Source organism: Cupressus sempervirens, chromosome 7 (assembly GCF_028749045.1).
Source record: "Cupressus sempervirens isolate cs-2001-9-10 chromosome 7, ASM2874904v1, whole genome shotgun sequence".
Taxonomy (NCBI): domain Eukaryota; kingdom Viridiplantae; phylum Streptophyta; class Pinopsida; order Cupressales; family Cupressaceae; genus Cupressus; species Cupressus sempervirens.
Genome location: NC_143124.1, coordinates 721,554,207 through 721,570,995, shown reverse-complemented (window position 1 = coordinate 721,570,995; position 16,789 = coordinate 721,554,207). Strand labels below are relative to the sequence as shown.

Here is a 16,789-nt window from a genome sequence, read left to right as displayed (position 1 = left end):
TTATTAAAGAGTAAATCAAGTAAATTAATTTTATAAGTTTTAAAATAAAATTTAATTTTTTTATAATATAAGAACATAGAATAATGAAATAGAAAATTAGAGGAAAGTGTTGTTTGAACATATATTTTTTATTTTAAATCAATAGGTACAATATTATTTTAAATCAATTGACTTAAATAATTTCATTTATATGATGACTTCAAATTTTCTTCATAATTTATGAATTTATTCTAGCATATTTACTATCAATCTATTTAAATAATATGTATTTCATTACTATCTACTAAAATAAAAAATTACTCAAACTTTTTTTTCAATATAAACATTAAATGGGTAAATATTGTTGTGCTTATCTCTAAATGCAATTCTATTATTGACCCGAACCTAACGTAATATAAATCTAATCTTAATTGAATTCCCATACTAAACTCTAATTTTACTTGTAAAACTAATTTGAACGCTAAACTTAAATCTCATTTTAAAATTATAATAATGAAAGAGATTAGGGATTATATATATATATATATATATATATATATATATATATATATATATATATATATATAAATTATTATATAAAATAAAGTATAAAATAAAATTTAATTAACTTCTATAATAAATTTTATAATTTAATTCTTAGTCCTTTCCTTTCTCCATACTACTAGTTATATATTATATAGCATATAATATATAAAGAGAAAGTCTAGAGATATGGAGACTTAAATTTACCTTAAAAAAAAAGCTTTTAGTTGATTAGACAATTTTTTTGTAATTTTCAGAATGAAAAATTAATTAAACCCCTAGCAAAAATAGGGTCAACCAATAAGAAAAAAGAAATACTTTTCAAAAAATTCAAAAAAAAAAAAAAAACACTTCAAACATTGGAAATCATGTTTAATATTTTGCAAAGGCACAGCTTTTAAGGCAAACTAATAGCCTAAATCAGGTGAAAACATAAGTCTCAGCCTATAAATAGGCTGGACTAACAATGATAATCTCTCTCACAAGGAAAGAGTACTGATCTATAAAACCCAAAAGAGCGGGAATACAAAAAAGCTGAGCAGAACTTCTGAATTTATTTTGCAGTGGAACATGGCTCCGGTGCACACTGGTACTCAGCAGTGGGTGGAGAAATAGTAAGTTCATTCATTGCCTATATTCTTCAGTTTGATCGGGGAAGTTATATTGAAATGGTTTCCTTTCTTATTTAAAGACGCTGGGATTTTTTTTGCAGTCGACCGAGGCAGGTGAAAGATGTTGCTCACCAGGAAGAAGTTGTTAGGGCGCTCTCCAATACTCTTGAGACTGGCTGCGTAAGTGCAAAATAATCTTTAAGTTTTCACATTGTAACTATTCTTGGATTTTGATTTTCCAGATACACTTTATCAGTTTCTTTCTTTTCTTTTTTCTGTGTCTAATTGTCACTCGAGTTTTGTTTCCATAATCAATGCATCTCCATTTCCTGAAACCCATTTCTGGGACTGTTTCCCGCGTCATTAACTGAAAACAGGGGCAATCGTACATTATTTTGACCAATTAAATCAACCAATCTAAAATAATCCATTATACGGATCTGCAGCATGTGTAATTTAGTAATATGCTATTACGGGCGTTTATATACACTCCTTAATTACTTAAATCAGAGGAGAGTCGGCTTTACTCAAGAGTAAAATTGGTCCAGATCTTTGGAATGATTCTTGAAGTTTCTATCCAGTCAATGCTTTGGAATGACTTGAAAAGTTTCTTATTAGTCAGTCACAGATTTTTTCTTGTTGTAAGTACGGTTTGATGCATGTTAGCATTCTATATATAGCAGGTGTAATGTAACTGAATTATTACTGTTGTTTTTTTGAATAAAAAATGCAGTTGCCTCATTTGCTCTTCTATGGTCCGCCGGGGACTGGGAAGACAACAACAGCTCTTGCAATAGCACACCAGCTTTTTGGGTAAGAGTTCTCTTAGTTTTCTTGAACGTAAGTGGAATTTGTTTTGTAAACTATGGAAGTGAACATCTGGAACCTAGATATGAAGAAACCTGTAGACAATCACAATGATACTCTCATTATATTTCTCTTTACGAACCAATTATAATTTTAATTCTCAGCTCACATGAACAAGTGCTTTCAATCAAGACGATTGTTATTTAAATTTATGGTCTGCTCCAGTGGACATCTTTTTATACCACACATCTTTCACCGTTCATATTCATATATGGGCATGTTAGCATTCTATATCGGCTTGTGAAAGTTTCCTCTTTGCCTTTGGGAATAAGAGCTTTCAATTCTCTTCAAATAAACATTTCTTACACCAAAATCATTATGGTTTTATGAGCTAATGCCAGAGTGATCTGGATGGAAACAAGAAACAAAAGCTTCCTAGTCTTAGCATAAGGGCAACTTTGGCTTTGACATGCACAGTGTTAATCTTAGTGATCAGATATAAATGACAGAATATCTAAATTGACAAAATGTAAGAACACAAGAACACAACAAGTGCCCTGGGAAACCTCCCTCTTGGAGGAAAAACCCAGCGTTCAAATTATTTTTATTATTATTGCCTTTTCCAGTTAAGGTTACAGATCTTTATACAATCGAACTTCTCAGATTTGCTGAAGATCCCCGATCAATGAAGTAAATCTGAAACTCATTCACCAAGTAGTGCAGACCACCTTAATCAACTTGAACATGGATGTCTGTGGTCACGGATATATATATTGCTGTAAATGAATTAACAGCACAGATTGCAGCCCATACAGTCTGCAATTAGGTCGCTGTCTATATGAGCTTTATTCGAATATGAAGAACCATGTGTATAGATCACTGTAGCTTGATGAGTGTGTAGATTGCTGCTAGGTAAGTGCACAGATCACTGCTCCAAGCCACATTCTTTAACTCAAATTGAAGCTTTCTTCAATCATAGATCGCAGCAACTGGATAACTCTTTGCAGATCACTGAGCATCTACAATGCATTACCATGTCTTTATATATGAAGACTAACCATTACTTGGCTGAGCCAAATACAATACTTTTCTCTGAAGTTCTGGTTGAATATGAAAGTCAGATCGCACCAAGAAAATGCCGAACATATGTAATTTGCTGAACATAGAACATCTCACATTTTCTAATATTGTATGTGTGTCTTTTGCATATGCCTTGAGATGTCTTTTTTTTTAATACAAAGACATCCCAAGGCCACTATACATTAACCAATTCATTATTAAACCAAGTCGGCCTCAATAAAATATATAATTTTTAAGTTGCCAGTTTGGGTTTGGTTCCAAATTCGACAAAATTTTGGAAAGGTGTTTGGGTTCGTTAGAACAAAAGCATGTAAAAATATATATATATATACACACACACACATTTTTATGAAGCATGAGTCAAAATTAGAATGTAGCATAGTAGCATAAACACATTTAAACAACAAAAACTTTAAAACACCATAAATAGTTAAACTTGTAATCATAGTGATCATACCATCATATAGTAACATAGTTCAATCAACTTCAACATCAAAGGTTCAAAATATTTAAAATATCAAGTTCAAGTATCATTGTTTCACGTTCATTGTTTAACTAATGGAATGAAAATCTATTAATATTCTTAGTTCTAAGTTCTTCAATCTTCATCTTCTTCTTCATATTCATCTGCTTCTTCTTCGTCTTCTTCTTCATCTTCTTCTTCTCCGACATTACTTGCGCTAAGGCCAATGGGATCAGCAGCAGAATCAACAATGGTATTGACATCAAGGTCATCAAAATCATCAACTGTAAGCCGAGCAGTGGAAGCATCCAAGTCCGCAATCTCTGCACCTACATCCCACTTCTTTGTCTCCCTTTCGTTGTATTCTTGCCTCTTGTGTGAAAGAAGGCATAAGTTGTTATGTACAAATACTAGGTTCTTTGCTTTTTTTGATTGCAACCTATTGTGCTTCATCGAGTAGATGAAAGAATAGATGCTCCAATTTCTTTTCGACGTAGAAGAACTAGCAACCTATAAAGACAACATAGGGTAAGCAATTAAAAAATAATTAATTCAGTCTTATAAAAAATTTAAAATCACTTTCTAGTCATGATTCTTTTGAAGATAAAGTGAGCTAATTTAAAAAAAAAAAAAAAAATTGACTTGTGATATAACTTTGATTGCAAGAGGTTGCAATGTTTGGAATTTTTGGCCATGGAGGTACCACCAACCATGACTATCCTTCTTGAACCAATGAAGAGGGGCATCATTACTTAGACCTCTAGCATTGACAAACTTTATGAACTCATCCATGATTACATCTCTCATATCATCATCAGGAAATATTCTTCTAAATTCTGCCTGGTACTCGTCAGACACTTCCATATCTCTATATGGTGGCAACCTTCCTGGTAGATCACAATATTGTGAGCTATTGTATTTGGGGGTCAAGGCATAGGCGAGCAAATGTAATGGAGTGGTCATTTTGTTCCATCTTTCATTAATAATTTTTTGCATTTGTTTGAAAAAGGTCTCTTGCGGATCTTGCTCCTTCTCATTTATAACTTGCTTGATCTTCTCTATCATTGAGTCTATGCCATCATAGTTCTCTCCAAGGAAAAGCCTATCCATGTTAGTGTACCTAAGCATGCTCATAATGGGGTTGGTGATCCTAAGGAGATATTCCACATGTTCTCACCATGACTCAGCCAATAGCCTATCCTTTATTTTGTTTGCCCTTTCGGTGTTCTTTTGCTTCCATACACCCCAATTGTGGCTGATTAGCATACCTTGAAGTGCAACTTTCAGTTGCACAAGTCGCACAAGTCGTCTTAAGACGATTATATGTGATGCAAAATAGGTCTCAGCAACCTGTGACATAAATTAGAGCAAAAAACAAAACTATTAGATACATATTTTAGAAAAGCATACACATTGCACAAGTAAAATATGAAAAATCAGAAATTGTCAAATATTAAAAATTAAATTACTAACTTGAGTTCAAGTTCATTTACCTTCAATAGCTCCAATTTTGAGTAGTTCTTGAAAAGAGATTAAGTCATGCGGTGGTTTGTGACAAACATTTGTATGTCCTCAGCCTCTTCATACATTGTTTTGATCCACTCAATTTGGTTCCCAATCTTTTGTGGCATAAGATTGAGTGAATGGACTGCACAAGGTGTCCAAACGATATGTTGTTGTCGTGATTCAACCAACAAACCTACTGCTTTACAATTCTTTGCGTTGTCTGTTATGACTTGGATAACGTTTCTCGCACCCACTTGTTCAATAGCCCCAATTAGGATGTCAGCAATAAATGACCCATCTTTTACTTTGCCCTCACAATCCACTGCTTTTAGAAACATTTCCCCTTTAGGGGACACCGCAAGGACATTGATCAAGGGACTGTTCTTGGAATCCTTCCAGCCCTCTGAAACAATTGTCACCCCTATCTCAACCCATGAGTCCCTTATGGGCTTCAATTGATTTTCAATCCATTGGACCTCATCATCCAACAAGGTGGTGTGCACTTTCTCATACTTGGGGCCACAATACCCTTTTGGAGCTTCATTGGCACCCCTCAATATGTCCTTCCAAAGTGGAGAGCAGACAACATTAAAGGACAACCCATTTGCATACAGGCACCTTCACACCTTAATGCCAACAATTTCCCAGCCCTTATTTTGAAAAGCAGTTTCTATTGACCCCTTTCTTTTGTGTACAACGGGGACAAATTCAGTGTCAGTGTCAGCTGCGGTACTAAAGAAGGGGTGGTCTTGTACTATAACATCTGGGGGGGCTCCATTCCCTTTGCTCTTTTATTTTTATTGGCATTGCTACTATGTTTTGCTGCCTTACGTCCTCCTCTCTCTTCTGTTGCCTTATGCTTTTCAATATATTTTAACACAGTTTGATTTGGTGTAGGGGCACCTTTTTTGCCAGGGCATTTCTTGACTCCTCTTCCAGTGCAACCACATAAATGACCTACCACACGATAATAAGAACTATTTCTTTCTACACCACATCCCCGACATCTCCAACGGAATGCACGATCTCCTGGAAGGGGTTTTAAAATGTCTACATACTTCCATAGAGGAGAATCAGAGTTGGGTTCCATTCTTTGTTCGACGTTGCCTATTGATGAAGAGGTAGATGACATTCCTTTACCAATGGCAAGAAATTAGATACATATTCATAATTTCTATGCAAGAAAATGACAAATTTTGGAATAATGGAAAAGATTCAAAAGAACATATGAAGATTGAAAGAAAAATGGAAAAATGAAAAAAGTAAAAAACTAGAACAAAAACAATAGCAAATGGAATAAGATCTTACCTTTTTCAGCCATTGCAAGCTTGCAAATGTGTATGAATGATGCACAAACACTTGAAGAACACCAACAAATCAATCTTCAAACTCCTTGCACTTGAAGAATACCAACAAATCAATCTTCAAACTCCTTGCACTTGAAGAACACCAACAAATCAATCTTCAAACTCCTCCTTGCACAACCAGATAAAAACTTATATGCTCTCCCTTAAGACAAAATAACCTGTTTAGAAACATAAAATGACAATGAGAGGGCACAAAATCTATTAATAACACCTTTTAGGTTTTATGGACGCCAAAATAATATTAAAAATTGCTAATAAAACACTTTTCCAGCCGTCCGTCGCTGCGGGTTCAAAAATTTCAAGGTGGTTCGCCCGTGTTCGAACCCAATTCGAACAAGATCGAACCAGGAGTGCAAAAATCACACCCTGGTCGAACCAAGTTTGAACCAGACCCGAACTTCGAACTAGTTCGAACTTTCCTTAGTCTGGAGGGGGGTGGAAGTACCCATGCAACTTAGTATAATTGTAAATTTGGGACCAGATTTGCAATCATATTATTGTAATTCTCCAATTAAATAATTAATATATTATTCAATGCTCTTAATCAAATAATATACAATTTAACTCCAATATTATTTATTTCTCCTTAATTAAATAATTAATGTATTATTTAATTATCTCAATAAAATAATGATCTCCTTAATATATTATCTCCGATATTTAATTCCTCAACAAATAATTAATTATTTAATTTTCTTAACTAAAAAATTAATCCACCTTAATGAATAAATAATCAGTTATTTAATTCGCCTAATTATTTTCCCTAGTGAAGCTAGAGTCTGATCTAGCTACCAAACATTAACACTCCCTCTTAGCTAGAGAGGATTCAAAGAGTTTCATGGATGCCTTCCATGGAATCCATTATGCTTACCTACAGAGGATGGATCCATCTTGCATTGCTTGTAGAGGATGGACAAGATATACCATCTCAAATCTTCTCACACAAAAGAATGTACTACCACCTTGCTTTGCCCACAGAGGATGGGAGAGGTCCAAGACCTCATGTCTTCTCTCAAAAAAGACTACACTACCACCTTGCATTGCCTGTAGAGGGTGGTTCCGCCTTGCATTGACTGTAGAGGGTGAAGGAATAATGTCTCAACTCTTCTTTCAAAGAAGAATCTTAAAGAAGAATACAACACCACCTTGCATTGCCCGCAAAGGGTGTTTTATACAATTAGCTATTACAAGAAAACTGAGACTCCCTCTCAGCCAAGGCTGCGGAATCGTCATGGCTACATCCATGAGAAGAAATGAACATGTCACCATGGCTACACCATGAGAGATACAAGCATAGATATCACCTTATTGTGATATCAACAATAACCATCACTTTACATGACATCCCTATGTGATATTTAGCATAAGGCTTTCCTGCTGAAGTGCATGGAACTAAATCACAATCCTCTAACCACTGTGATTCTCTCCCTCTGAATCAATAAGGGCAAGATCCTTGCAGATACTCGAACTGCATCTTGATTTCTTTTGAATAACAAAGAGGCTCACTCACATCACCAGAGTAAGTAGTTCAGCATCATGCTCTTCTGTTTGAATACAATCTCTCAACCTTCATGTGCTTCCCAATTCATCCTGGAAACATTTTAGATAGATTAGTAGTAGTTCATGGAAGTAAAAAAAACAATGAAACTTCATAAAAGATTCATGAATATTAAGAAATGCTTATCTCTTTAGTTGACCAATAATATCTCCAGCAAGAGTCAATAATGCTGAGGCTCCGTTTTAGAGACAATGATAAACTAGGAAGAGATGCAGCATTACTGAAGTTTTAATCCTTATAAGGTTAGGCATATCGACCAGAAGCGGCCAAGACTATGCACAACTCCATTCTTGAATCTTAATTATAACATTCATGTCAATTTAGAAGTATCTTCTTCATGAACAAAACAATGTAACCAATTTGAATGCTATATAGGAATCATCAAGAAAAGACTACAACCTGTCATGGAGACTCAGTTTAGAATGCATTCATGCATTCATCCTACTATCACAAGAATACATAGAAACTTAGGTAAAAGGCAATGATGTATCAATGTTCATGTGATTGAGAACCAAGTTATACAAGATCCAACCTGAAACTTGTATATTCAAAACACCATAACAACATCTAAGTTTCATAAAGAATGCACAAAAGAACACATAAGTAAGGATCAAGTCATGCATTGACATGTGCCTTACCAAGATTTTCCACATAAAATTGAATCACAGATTTGTGAGTACATACACTAAACCATCAGCATAACCTAATGATGTCTACAACCAGCTCACAAAAAAAGAAAGTTAATATTCAAACTGATATAATCGGAAGACTAAACAATATAGAGATTAGGGAGAAGCGTACAAATGTATGGAGAGCATAGGATGCACAACATCATATTTGTTAGTAAGAAGAGAATTCTAAGTCAACAAATGTGGACATAGTGTATATCATCAACTTCCATAATAATCATAGTCGGAAAGGTAATTCACACACAACGATAACAAAAGGCAATTAGTAATACACCCAAATAGCTGCAAGCAATAAAGAATTTCAAAAGTTATCTCAGCAAGAAGAAGGTCAATACTTCATAGAGCAAGAAGAGCCCATATTCATACCAATCAATGAGCGTAATAACATGATGATGAGACTGTCATAAGAACCTGCAAGAGTCAGATTGATGTCACTACCATGGTGATAACCAATCAGTTACCTGGAGATCTGAACCGATCAATCTTCGAGCTTGTAAAACATGATATTGCAGGAAAAGTAGGTTCTTCTCTTCAAGATAAATCTTGCAGTGATCAGAAGTCACAAGTTCCATTTAAGGTCTATAATTGATAACAAAACCCAATCAGATCAGAATTGAAGAAGTACTAATAGAATCAATAACTTTCAGTAATGAAGTTGGGTACCTTACAGTGATACCGTAGTATTCTTACCAATGACCATGATGATCTCCCTATTTGTATTCAGAAAGGCTCTATTTTAAAATCTAAAAACATGTAAATCTACCAAGTATGTTTGCTTGAAAAGCAATTAGTATAATGTAATGTATATAATCATAGCAACGACCCAGCTAAAGAAGTAGTTCAACTGGCTAAAGTTAACACATAACTTCATCACATCAACGGTCAGAAAAACATTGCAAAGCTATGTTCACATATGATTTTAACACTATAGAGGTAACAACTTATAATTTCTGTCTTCAATTTTTGATCAATAATTGTAGTCACACATTGTCATAAGTAAATCAAGTTGATTAAACACAGTATATCTCAGCTTCACAGCAGTATCAACTAATCGTACATGAACTTTACATTTTGCAAATATTTAAATGACAGAGTATCTAAATTGACAAAATGTAAGAACACAAGAACAAAACAAGTACCCTGGGAAAACTTCCCCTTGGAGGAAAAACCCAGCATTCAAATTATTTTATTATTATTGCCTTTTCTAGTTAAAGTTAACAGACCTTAATACAATTGAATTTCTCAGATTTGGTGAAGATCCCCGATCAATGAAGCAATTCTGAAACTCATTCGCCAAGTACTGCAAACCACCTTAATCAACTTGAACATAGATGAATGTGGTCACGAATATATATCACTGTAAATGAATTAATAACACAGATCGCAGCCCATGCAATCCGCAGTTAGGTCGCTGTCTATATGAACTTAATTTGAATACGAAGAATCATGTGTATAGATCAGTGTAGCTTGATGAGTGTGTAGATCGCTGCTAGGTAAGTGCACAGATCACTACTCCAAGCCACATTCTTTAACTCAAATTGAAGCTTTGTTCAACCACAGATCGCAGCAACTAGATAACTTGTTGTAGATCACTGAGTATTTACAATGCATTACCATGTCTTTATATATGAAGACTAACCATTAGTTGGTTCAGCCAAATACAATACTTTTCTTTGAAGTTCCGGTTGAATAGGAAAGTCAGATCGCACCAAGAAAATGCTGAACATATGTAAGTCACTGAATGTAGAGCATCTCGCATTTTCTAATATTGCATGTGTGTCTTTTGCACATGCCTTGAGATGTCTTTTTTTTTATACAAAGACATCCCAAGGCTACTTTCATTAACCAATGCATTATTAATTTTTAAACCAAGTTGGCCTCCAATAAAATAGATAGTTGTAAATTTGGGACCAGATTTGCGATCATATTATTGTAATTCTTCAATTAAATAATTAATATATTAGTCAATTCTCTTAATTAAATAGTATACAATTTAACTCCAATATCATTGGATTCTCCTTAATAAAATAATTAATGTATTATTTAATTTTCTCAATTAAATAATGATTCCTTAATATATTATCTCCAATATATATATATATATATATATATATTTTTTTTTTTAAAATGCGCCTGGTAAACTTTTTAATGTGACCGGTAGCGCTGGCGCGACACGCCCACCGGTACCACCAACGCTTTGACCTGGAGCTATGAACCAGTGAGGCCACAAACGGGGGACTTCATCCCCATGAGATTTGAACCTGGATGGCAAGGATAACAACGCAACAACTTAACCATCACAACTTGCCACTATTGGCATATTATCTCCAATATTTAATTCCTCAATAAATAATTAATTATTTAATCTTAATTAAATAATCATTTCACTGTACCGATAAAAAATAAAATCATTTCACCTTAATGAATAAATAATTAATTATTTAATTCGCCTAATTAAATAACTATTTTCCCTAGTGAAGCTAGAATCTGATGTAGCTACCAAACATTAACACATAGCTATATTCCCTCTAAAGGAATCCAATTTTCATTACTGAATAGGTTTTTTTTCTTTGATGCTTACTTGCTTTTTGTTTATCAAATAACTCGGTTGTTGACATATCATACTTTGTGTGTACCCTGGAGAAGACTGAAAATAGCAGTTGGTAATAAGTTCCATTGCAATTCACATGATTGAATTCCCATTTCTCACCAAATATTGCTGGAGTTGTTCCATCTGATTGCTAGTAAAATTGTAAGATGCTTTGAATATTAAGAAGTAAAGGTCTTCACAGTCCATTAATTTAAGTGGAAGGCTTTTGAAAAACATTTTATAGAAAAGTGTGCTCTAAAGTTTGTGCTGCTCACAGTCAGGGGATGTATATTATGGTATGCAATGACTGCAAGAAGGCTGACATTAAAATTCAAAGCATTTTTATAAACTCACAATAAATCTGACTTATGCCATGTAAATGGAATAATATGAAATCCATAAAAAAGCTGCCAGGAACCGCTACTTATAGTGTTTACCGTATAGGGTAAAAGGATACTTATCATGCAATGGTGCCAAATGTTTACCGTACAGGGTAAAAGGATACTTATCGCATTCAGTAGATTAAGATGTAACACAGAACGTATACTTTATTCATATACACAATATGCACTCCAAGTACAATGCTTACAATGATAATGATTATGATCTCTCGATAGTCCCTTTCAGACGGTGTACATATACTTTCCTGAAGGGGTGACTCAACCATCACGCGCCCTTTCAGATACAATTCTACCTGTCGGCTACAATATAGAATTTACCGACAACATATAGCTTCCCAAATTATAGACATTTCCACTTTAAATATTAGTGATTAAATTATCCTCATTTAGTTAAATGGAAAATCAAGAAGAAATCAATAAGTCAATTGGCATGAAAGCCAAGTATTTGGAACTGAGCCAAAGTCTAAGTCAATAATAGAGTATTGAGTGTTGAAGCATCCGGGTGTTCATAATAGGAAAAGAGACAAAGTCCTAAAAGATCATCCAACAATCTAAACAAAGGGTCGTGAAAGGTAATTGAAAAATAGGATAATGAGGAAATTGAGAGTGATTCTGTGTTTGAAGTTTTCTATATAATACAAATATTTTGTTGATAAATATATCCTTTTATTGGACGAAGAGATAATACAATTAGAAAATGAATATTGTTTATGAGTGATTGTTTGGAATGTGTGCCAATGTGTGGGAGTCTTTTGGGCTCAATTGTGTGGTTTTCCTAGGATTAAATATTATCCTCCACAAATTGATTGGTCAAACAAAGGCTGACATTTATCAAACCTGATCAAACTCTCTAAAAATGCCGACATGAAGTTAGATAGACAAAGATTGAGATCATGTTCCATGAAGAAGATGTACCAGAGTTAAGCATCTGATAATGGACATCAAACTAAACATTTTGCAAGAAGCATAGGGCCTAATGCTAGAAAGATCAATACTGAAAATGGAATTGAAAATTTATCAATAGTTGGAGGAAACGGCTCCATATCCTGTCAACATGCACATGGTATGAAATGTGCGCATGACATCTTTGGGAGTTAGTAATGTGTAAAAAGCAAAGGCTTATTAAAGAATATAAAAACTGTAAGCCATTTGTAACAAATGATGTTAAGATCACTACAATTTAGCAGTCATTTTTTTTATTGTGGTTAAGATTTTAGGAGTGGAAAAGTGAACGTGACCATGTGTGATTGAGCAAATACGTGTGCAGGGGATGTTTAGAAGATTTGAGGAATTACTCTATAAAGAAGCTGAAAAAGCTTTGAAATCCAAAGAATTGAAGTTAAAATATAAAGCAGAATGCAAGAAAGGAAAAACAAGTTATTTGACAGAGTGAAATTAATATTTATTTTAATAAGACCCAAGTGGAATTGAATGAAAACAATAAAAAAACTTGAAGAATTAATCCCTAGCTTGAAATTAAAGGACAAATATGCACAAAAAAAAGGTATCTCAAAATCTGATGGACTGAAAAATTGATAATGAGATTGAAATAATAAAAGAAAAGTTGGAAGATTTATGTCAAGTAGTAATATCACAAAACTCACCAATATTGACAAGTTCTTGTAAAAATCAGAAGTCATCTCAACTGGGCCTTTATTGATACACTCAAGTCACTGCTATTAACTTAGTAAGCTCAAGAATAGCATGCCCTTGGGCTTGCAATGTTCCCCAAGTACTCCAATCAGCAATGGATATTGTGGGCTAGGGGATGAATGAGTAGCCTTGGGCTTGAGGTTTCCTTCAACTACACCAACCCACGATGGATGGACTAAGTCCTACCCATGCTCTCATAGTACAAGGGAGTCTCCCCTTGAGACTGTGGTTTGCATTCATTCCCCACAAAGTTCTAATAGGACTATCAAAGATAAATTGCGGAATAGTCATTTGGTGTGTGTGTATGACACACATATATGATATATATGTGTATATATAGACATAACACACATTTATAATATATATGTGTATATATAGACATACATATATGTATATGTCTATATATGTGTGTATACACACACATACATATATGCATGTATACGTATATATAATGTTGAAATTTAATGTAATGATTGATAGTAGTTTATAAATTTTGAAATTAAATTATGTTTTGAGACTTGAGTTGGAATTGATTTTTTTTGGCAAAATTGCAGGTGGAGCCCTAGGAGGGATAATACAATGGTATGAGAGCCTTGATCTTTCCAAGCTGAGGATCAAGGTAAGAGTTGATGCAAGCAAGCCACAATACTCAAAGGGCATTAAAGGGAGAAAGAAGTAAAGTTGCAGCAAGTAATAACTCTACTAAAAATGATACAATGGGGGTGAATAATTGGGAGATGAGTTGGGCTTTCACGGAACACAATGGAAGTACAACGTGAGATTTCATGGAACAAATTGTGAATACAACCAAAATAATCTTGAAAAGTTACAAGCCCTTCAAAACATGAACGACACAATTAGTACACTTAGACTGAACCAAAATAATGGGAGGGATGCAAGCTATAACCTCTAGGAAAATGACCATATGACACCTCGAGGATCAACACCTATGTTAACTAGACCAACATTATTGCCTAGAGAAGAAGAAGTTAACCTAGCAGAAAATGACTTTAAAGGATTTGCTGCAGCGCATTCCAATTTGGATTAAAAAATTAGAAGAAATATTCCTTCTGAAGACTTTTGTGATGCTCAGACACCAAATACCTATAGGAGAGAAAGGGGTAAACCCAATCAAGATTTATGCCATAGAGTATGTAAAACAACTCTCCCAAACTTTGATGGGCTAGGAAAAATCCCTGCTTACTCTTGGGTCCAAAACACTTGGCTTTTAGGATCCAGGAACCACAAAAAAAATCTAGGCAATAGCCCAAATAAATATGGGGAGCAATGCCACAAAAAACTTACTACCCTTAAAGGCCAGCAGAATCCAGGAAGCAGCTAATGCAAATGAGCTGCCAGAGGAATCAACCGATTTGCTAGAGCAAAGAGAAATGTGAAATAGTGTAGACAGTGAAAAGAATTAGTCAAACGAATAAGGGTATTTTATTTTAGATCATTTGGATAAGCTTCAACACCAGATGAGGGATGGTTTCCACCCATTTCACACATGCAGGCCCTCCCTTGTCAAGTAGATTAATACTGGGATTGGCTGCCCAATCAGCCACACAATTATTGGCCTTGCCAATATGGGAGAAAAGGATTTTAGAGAACAAATTATTGAGCTGATGAGCTTCACCTAAGATAGAGCTCGTCCTCTAATGATGATATTGACCACCATTCATGACATCAATAATGAGCTTAGAGTCCTCTTTTACCCAAATTCTCCTCCCACCTGAAGTTTTTGGCAACTACAAGGCCAGACCATAGAGTAGGGGCCTCAACAATGTCTTTAGAATCAATTATAAAGTCCTGAAAAAACCAATGTAGAGGCTGCTTGAGTTGATTCTTGAAGACATCACTATGACTTGTTGGAGATTATAGGTGCGATAGAGTTTATCTCTAGAAATATGGACATCATTATTGTTATCGTCACCTTTACCTGAAGAGGACACTTATGATTAAATTGTAATATTAAATATAAAGACGTGTCATTCAACATGCGTTAAGGCATTTAATTCAAATAGTTGTATCTGTAACAAAGAGTTATGCTTTGGAAATTGAAGAAACTTTCTGTTGGATTATGACGAGTCGCTCTTTATGTTATATATATCGCATCAAGTGAAAGACATTGTACACTCGAACATTTTTATAATCAATAAAATGATATTTTGTTGTGTGGCTGGGTTTTTCCCTTCATTCTAGAAGGGTTTTCCCAGGGTATTTTTGATTTTGATTTTCTTTGTTTTAGTTCTTTTCTTTATTGCTGTTTATCTATTTTTAGGGCTAAATCCAACATGGTATCAGAGCCTAGTTAGATAATAGCAATCAAGGTCTTTGGCTATTCTGGGTAGCATGAGATTAGAGATTGGAAAAATGACTGTGTTGTAAGTATGAAGTTTTATGTTTGAAATTTCTACTAGTAAGGTAGTTTTCTTCTGTGATTAAGTTTTCCTAAGGACGTCAATTGTCTAGAAAAAAATAAGTTTAGACGTAGCTTCGACCGATAGTATACCATTGGATTCATTGTAACTATCGTGATTACGAAGATGTCCCAGGCACGGAAAATGATCGAGCATCATTCTTGAAAATGATCGAGCATCATTCTTGATTGATAATAATTATTATGCAAGTGTGCTGCTTTAGGACTCATTCGAGATTGCATTGTTTTGAAGCTGCTGACAACAGGTCGGAGCTGGTTGAGCCTACATACACAAAATTATCCCCATCATTTTAAGTGCTGACATAATACTCAATAATGTTTAACGTATTATCGTTTAGCATGTCCATTTGAAAGGTCGAATCTCTTAAGAGAATAATGACATGCTTCTTTATGGGTGATGTCGTGTCATCATTGCTCATGCCGCTCACAAAAAGCTTTGTTGTTTGGCTTTTCTTGCCATTTCAGCATCAATGCTTCAGTGGAGCTCTTGCGTGCAAATGAATAAGTCTTGCGCTATCGCCTGAGTTCATTAGAAGTTTTCTTTTCACATTTTTTAAAGTTTTGGGCTAGAACATCCTCCTAGATGCTCGTGCTTTCAAATACAGAAAGTTCATAAAAGAATCTGATGTGAAGTCAAATTATTGCTTTTTCGTATTGTGCATTTGATCTTATCATTGTATCTGAGGAGTATGAATGCTAGGTTGCAACTGGTGCCACACACATCATGAATTGTCTCTTCACTGCTTCCGCACCTGCACCTTTCCAATCCTCACCCTCCATCGATCTTAATGATATTGTAAGGAAAGCTTCTCTTGCTTCGCTCATATTTCATTTACAACATCGTCAATGACATTCCAAGACTCGTCTTTTTCTAGCAAAGAAATATACTCCTTTCGTTTGTCAGAAGTAGTATTGTTGTTTAGTTTTGAAGGTAACTTGGATCGAACCAGTAGCCTCAAGCTGAGGAAATTCATATGACAAGTAAAGAAATATAATAAAGGATTTTATTGGTGAAAGATACGCTAGGGTTCTTCGAGAAGCTATATATCGAAAGGCAAGGGTGGACGAATCTCGTTCTTTGCATGCTTATGGGCCTGTCGAC

At 34.6% G+C, this 16,789-nt stretch overlaps 1 protein-coding gene across 3 annotated transcripts in view; it reads left to right on the top strand.

Annotated features, from left to right (window-relative positions):
• Nucleotides 1-998: 998 nt before the first annotated feature.
• Nucleotides 999-16,789, top strand: part of EMB1968 (ATPase family associated with various cellular activities (AAA)) — a 125,237-nt gene continuing 109,446 nt past the window's right edge. For all 3 annotated transcript variants that reach the window (XM_089792672.1, XM_089792673.1, XM_089792671.1), the window contains exons 1-3: nt 999-1,136; nt 1,235-1,313; nt 1,867-1,946. In XM_089792672.1, coding sequence (XP_089648798.1) covers nt 1,093-1,136; nt 1,235-1,313; nt 1,867-1,946 — 203 coding nt within the window. In that variant the 5' untranslated portion in view covers nt 999-1,092. The remainder of the gene's footprint in view (nt 1,137-1,234; nt 1,314-1,866; nt 1,947-16,789) is intronic.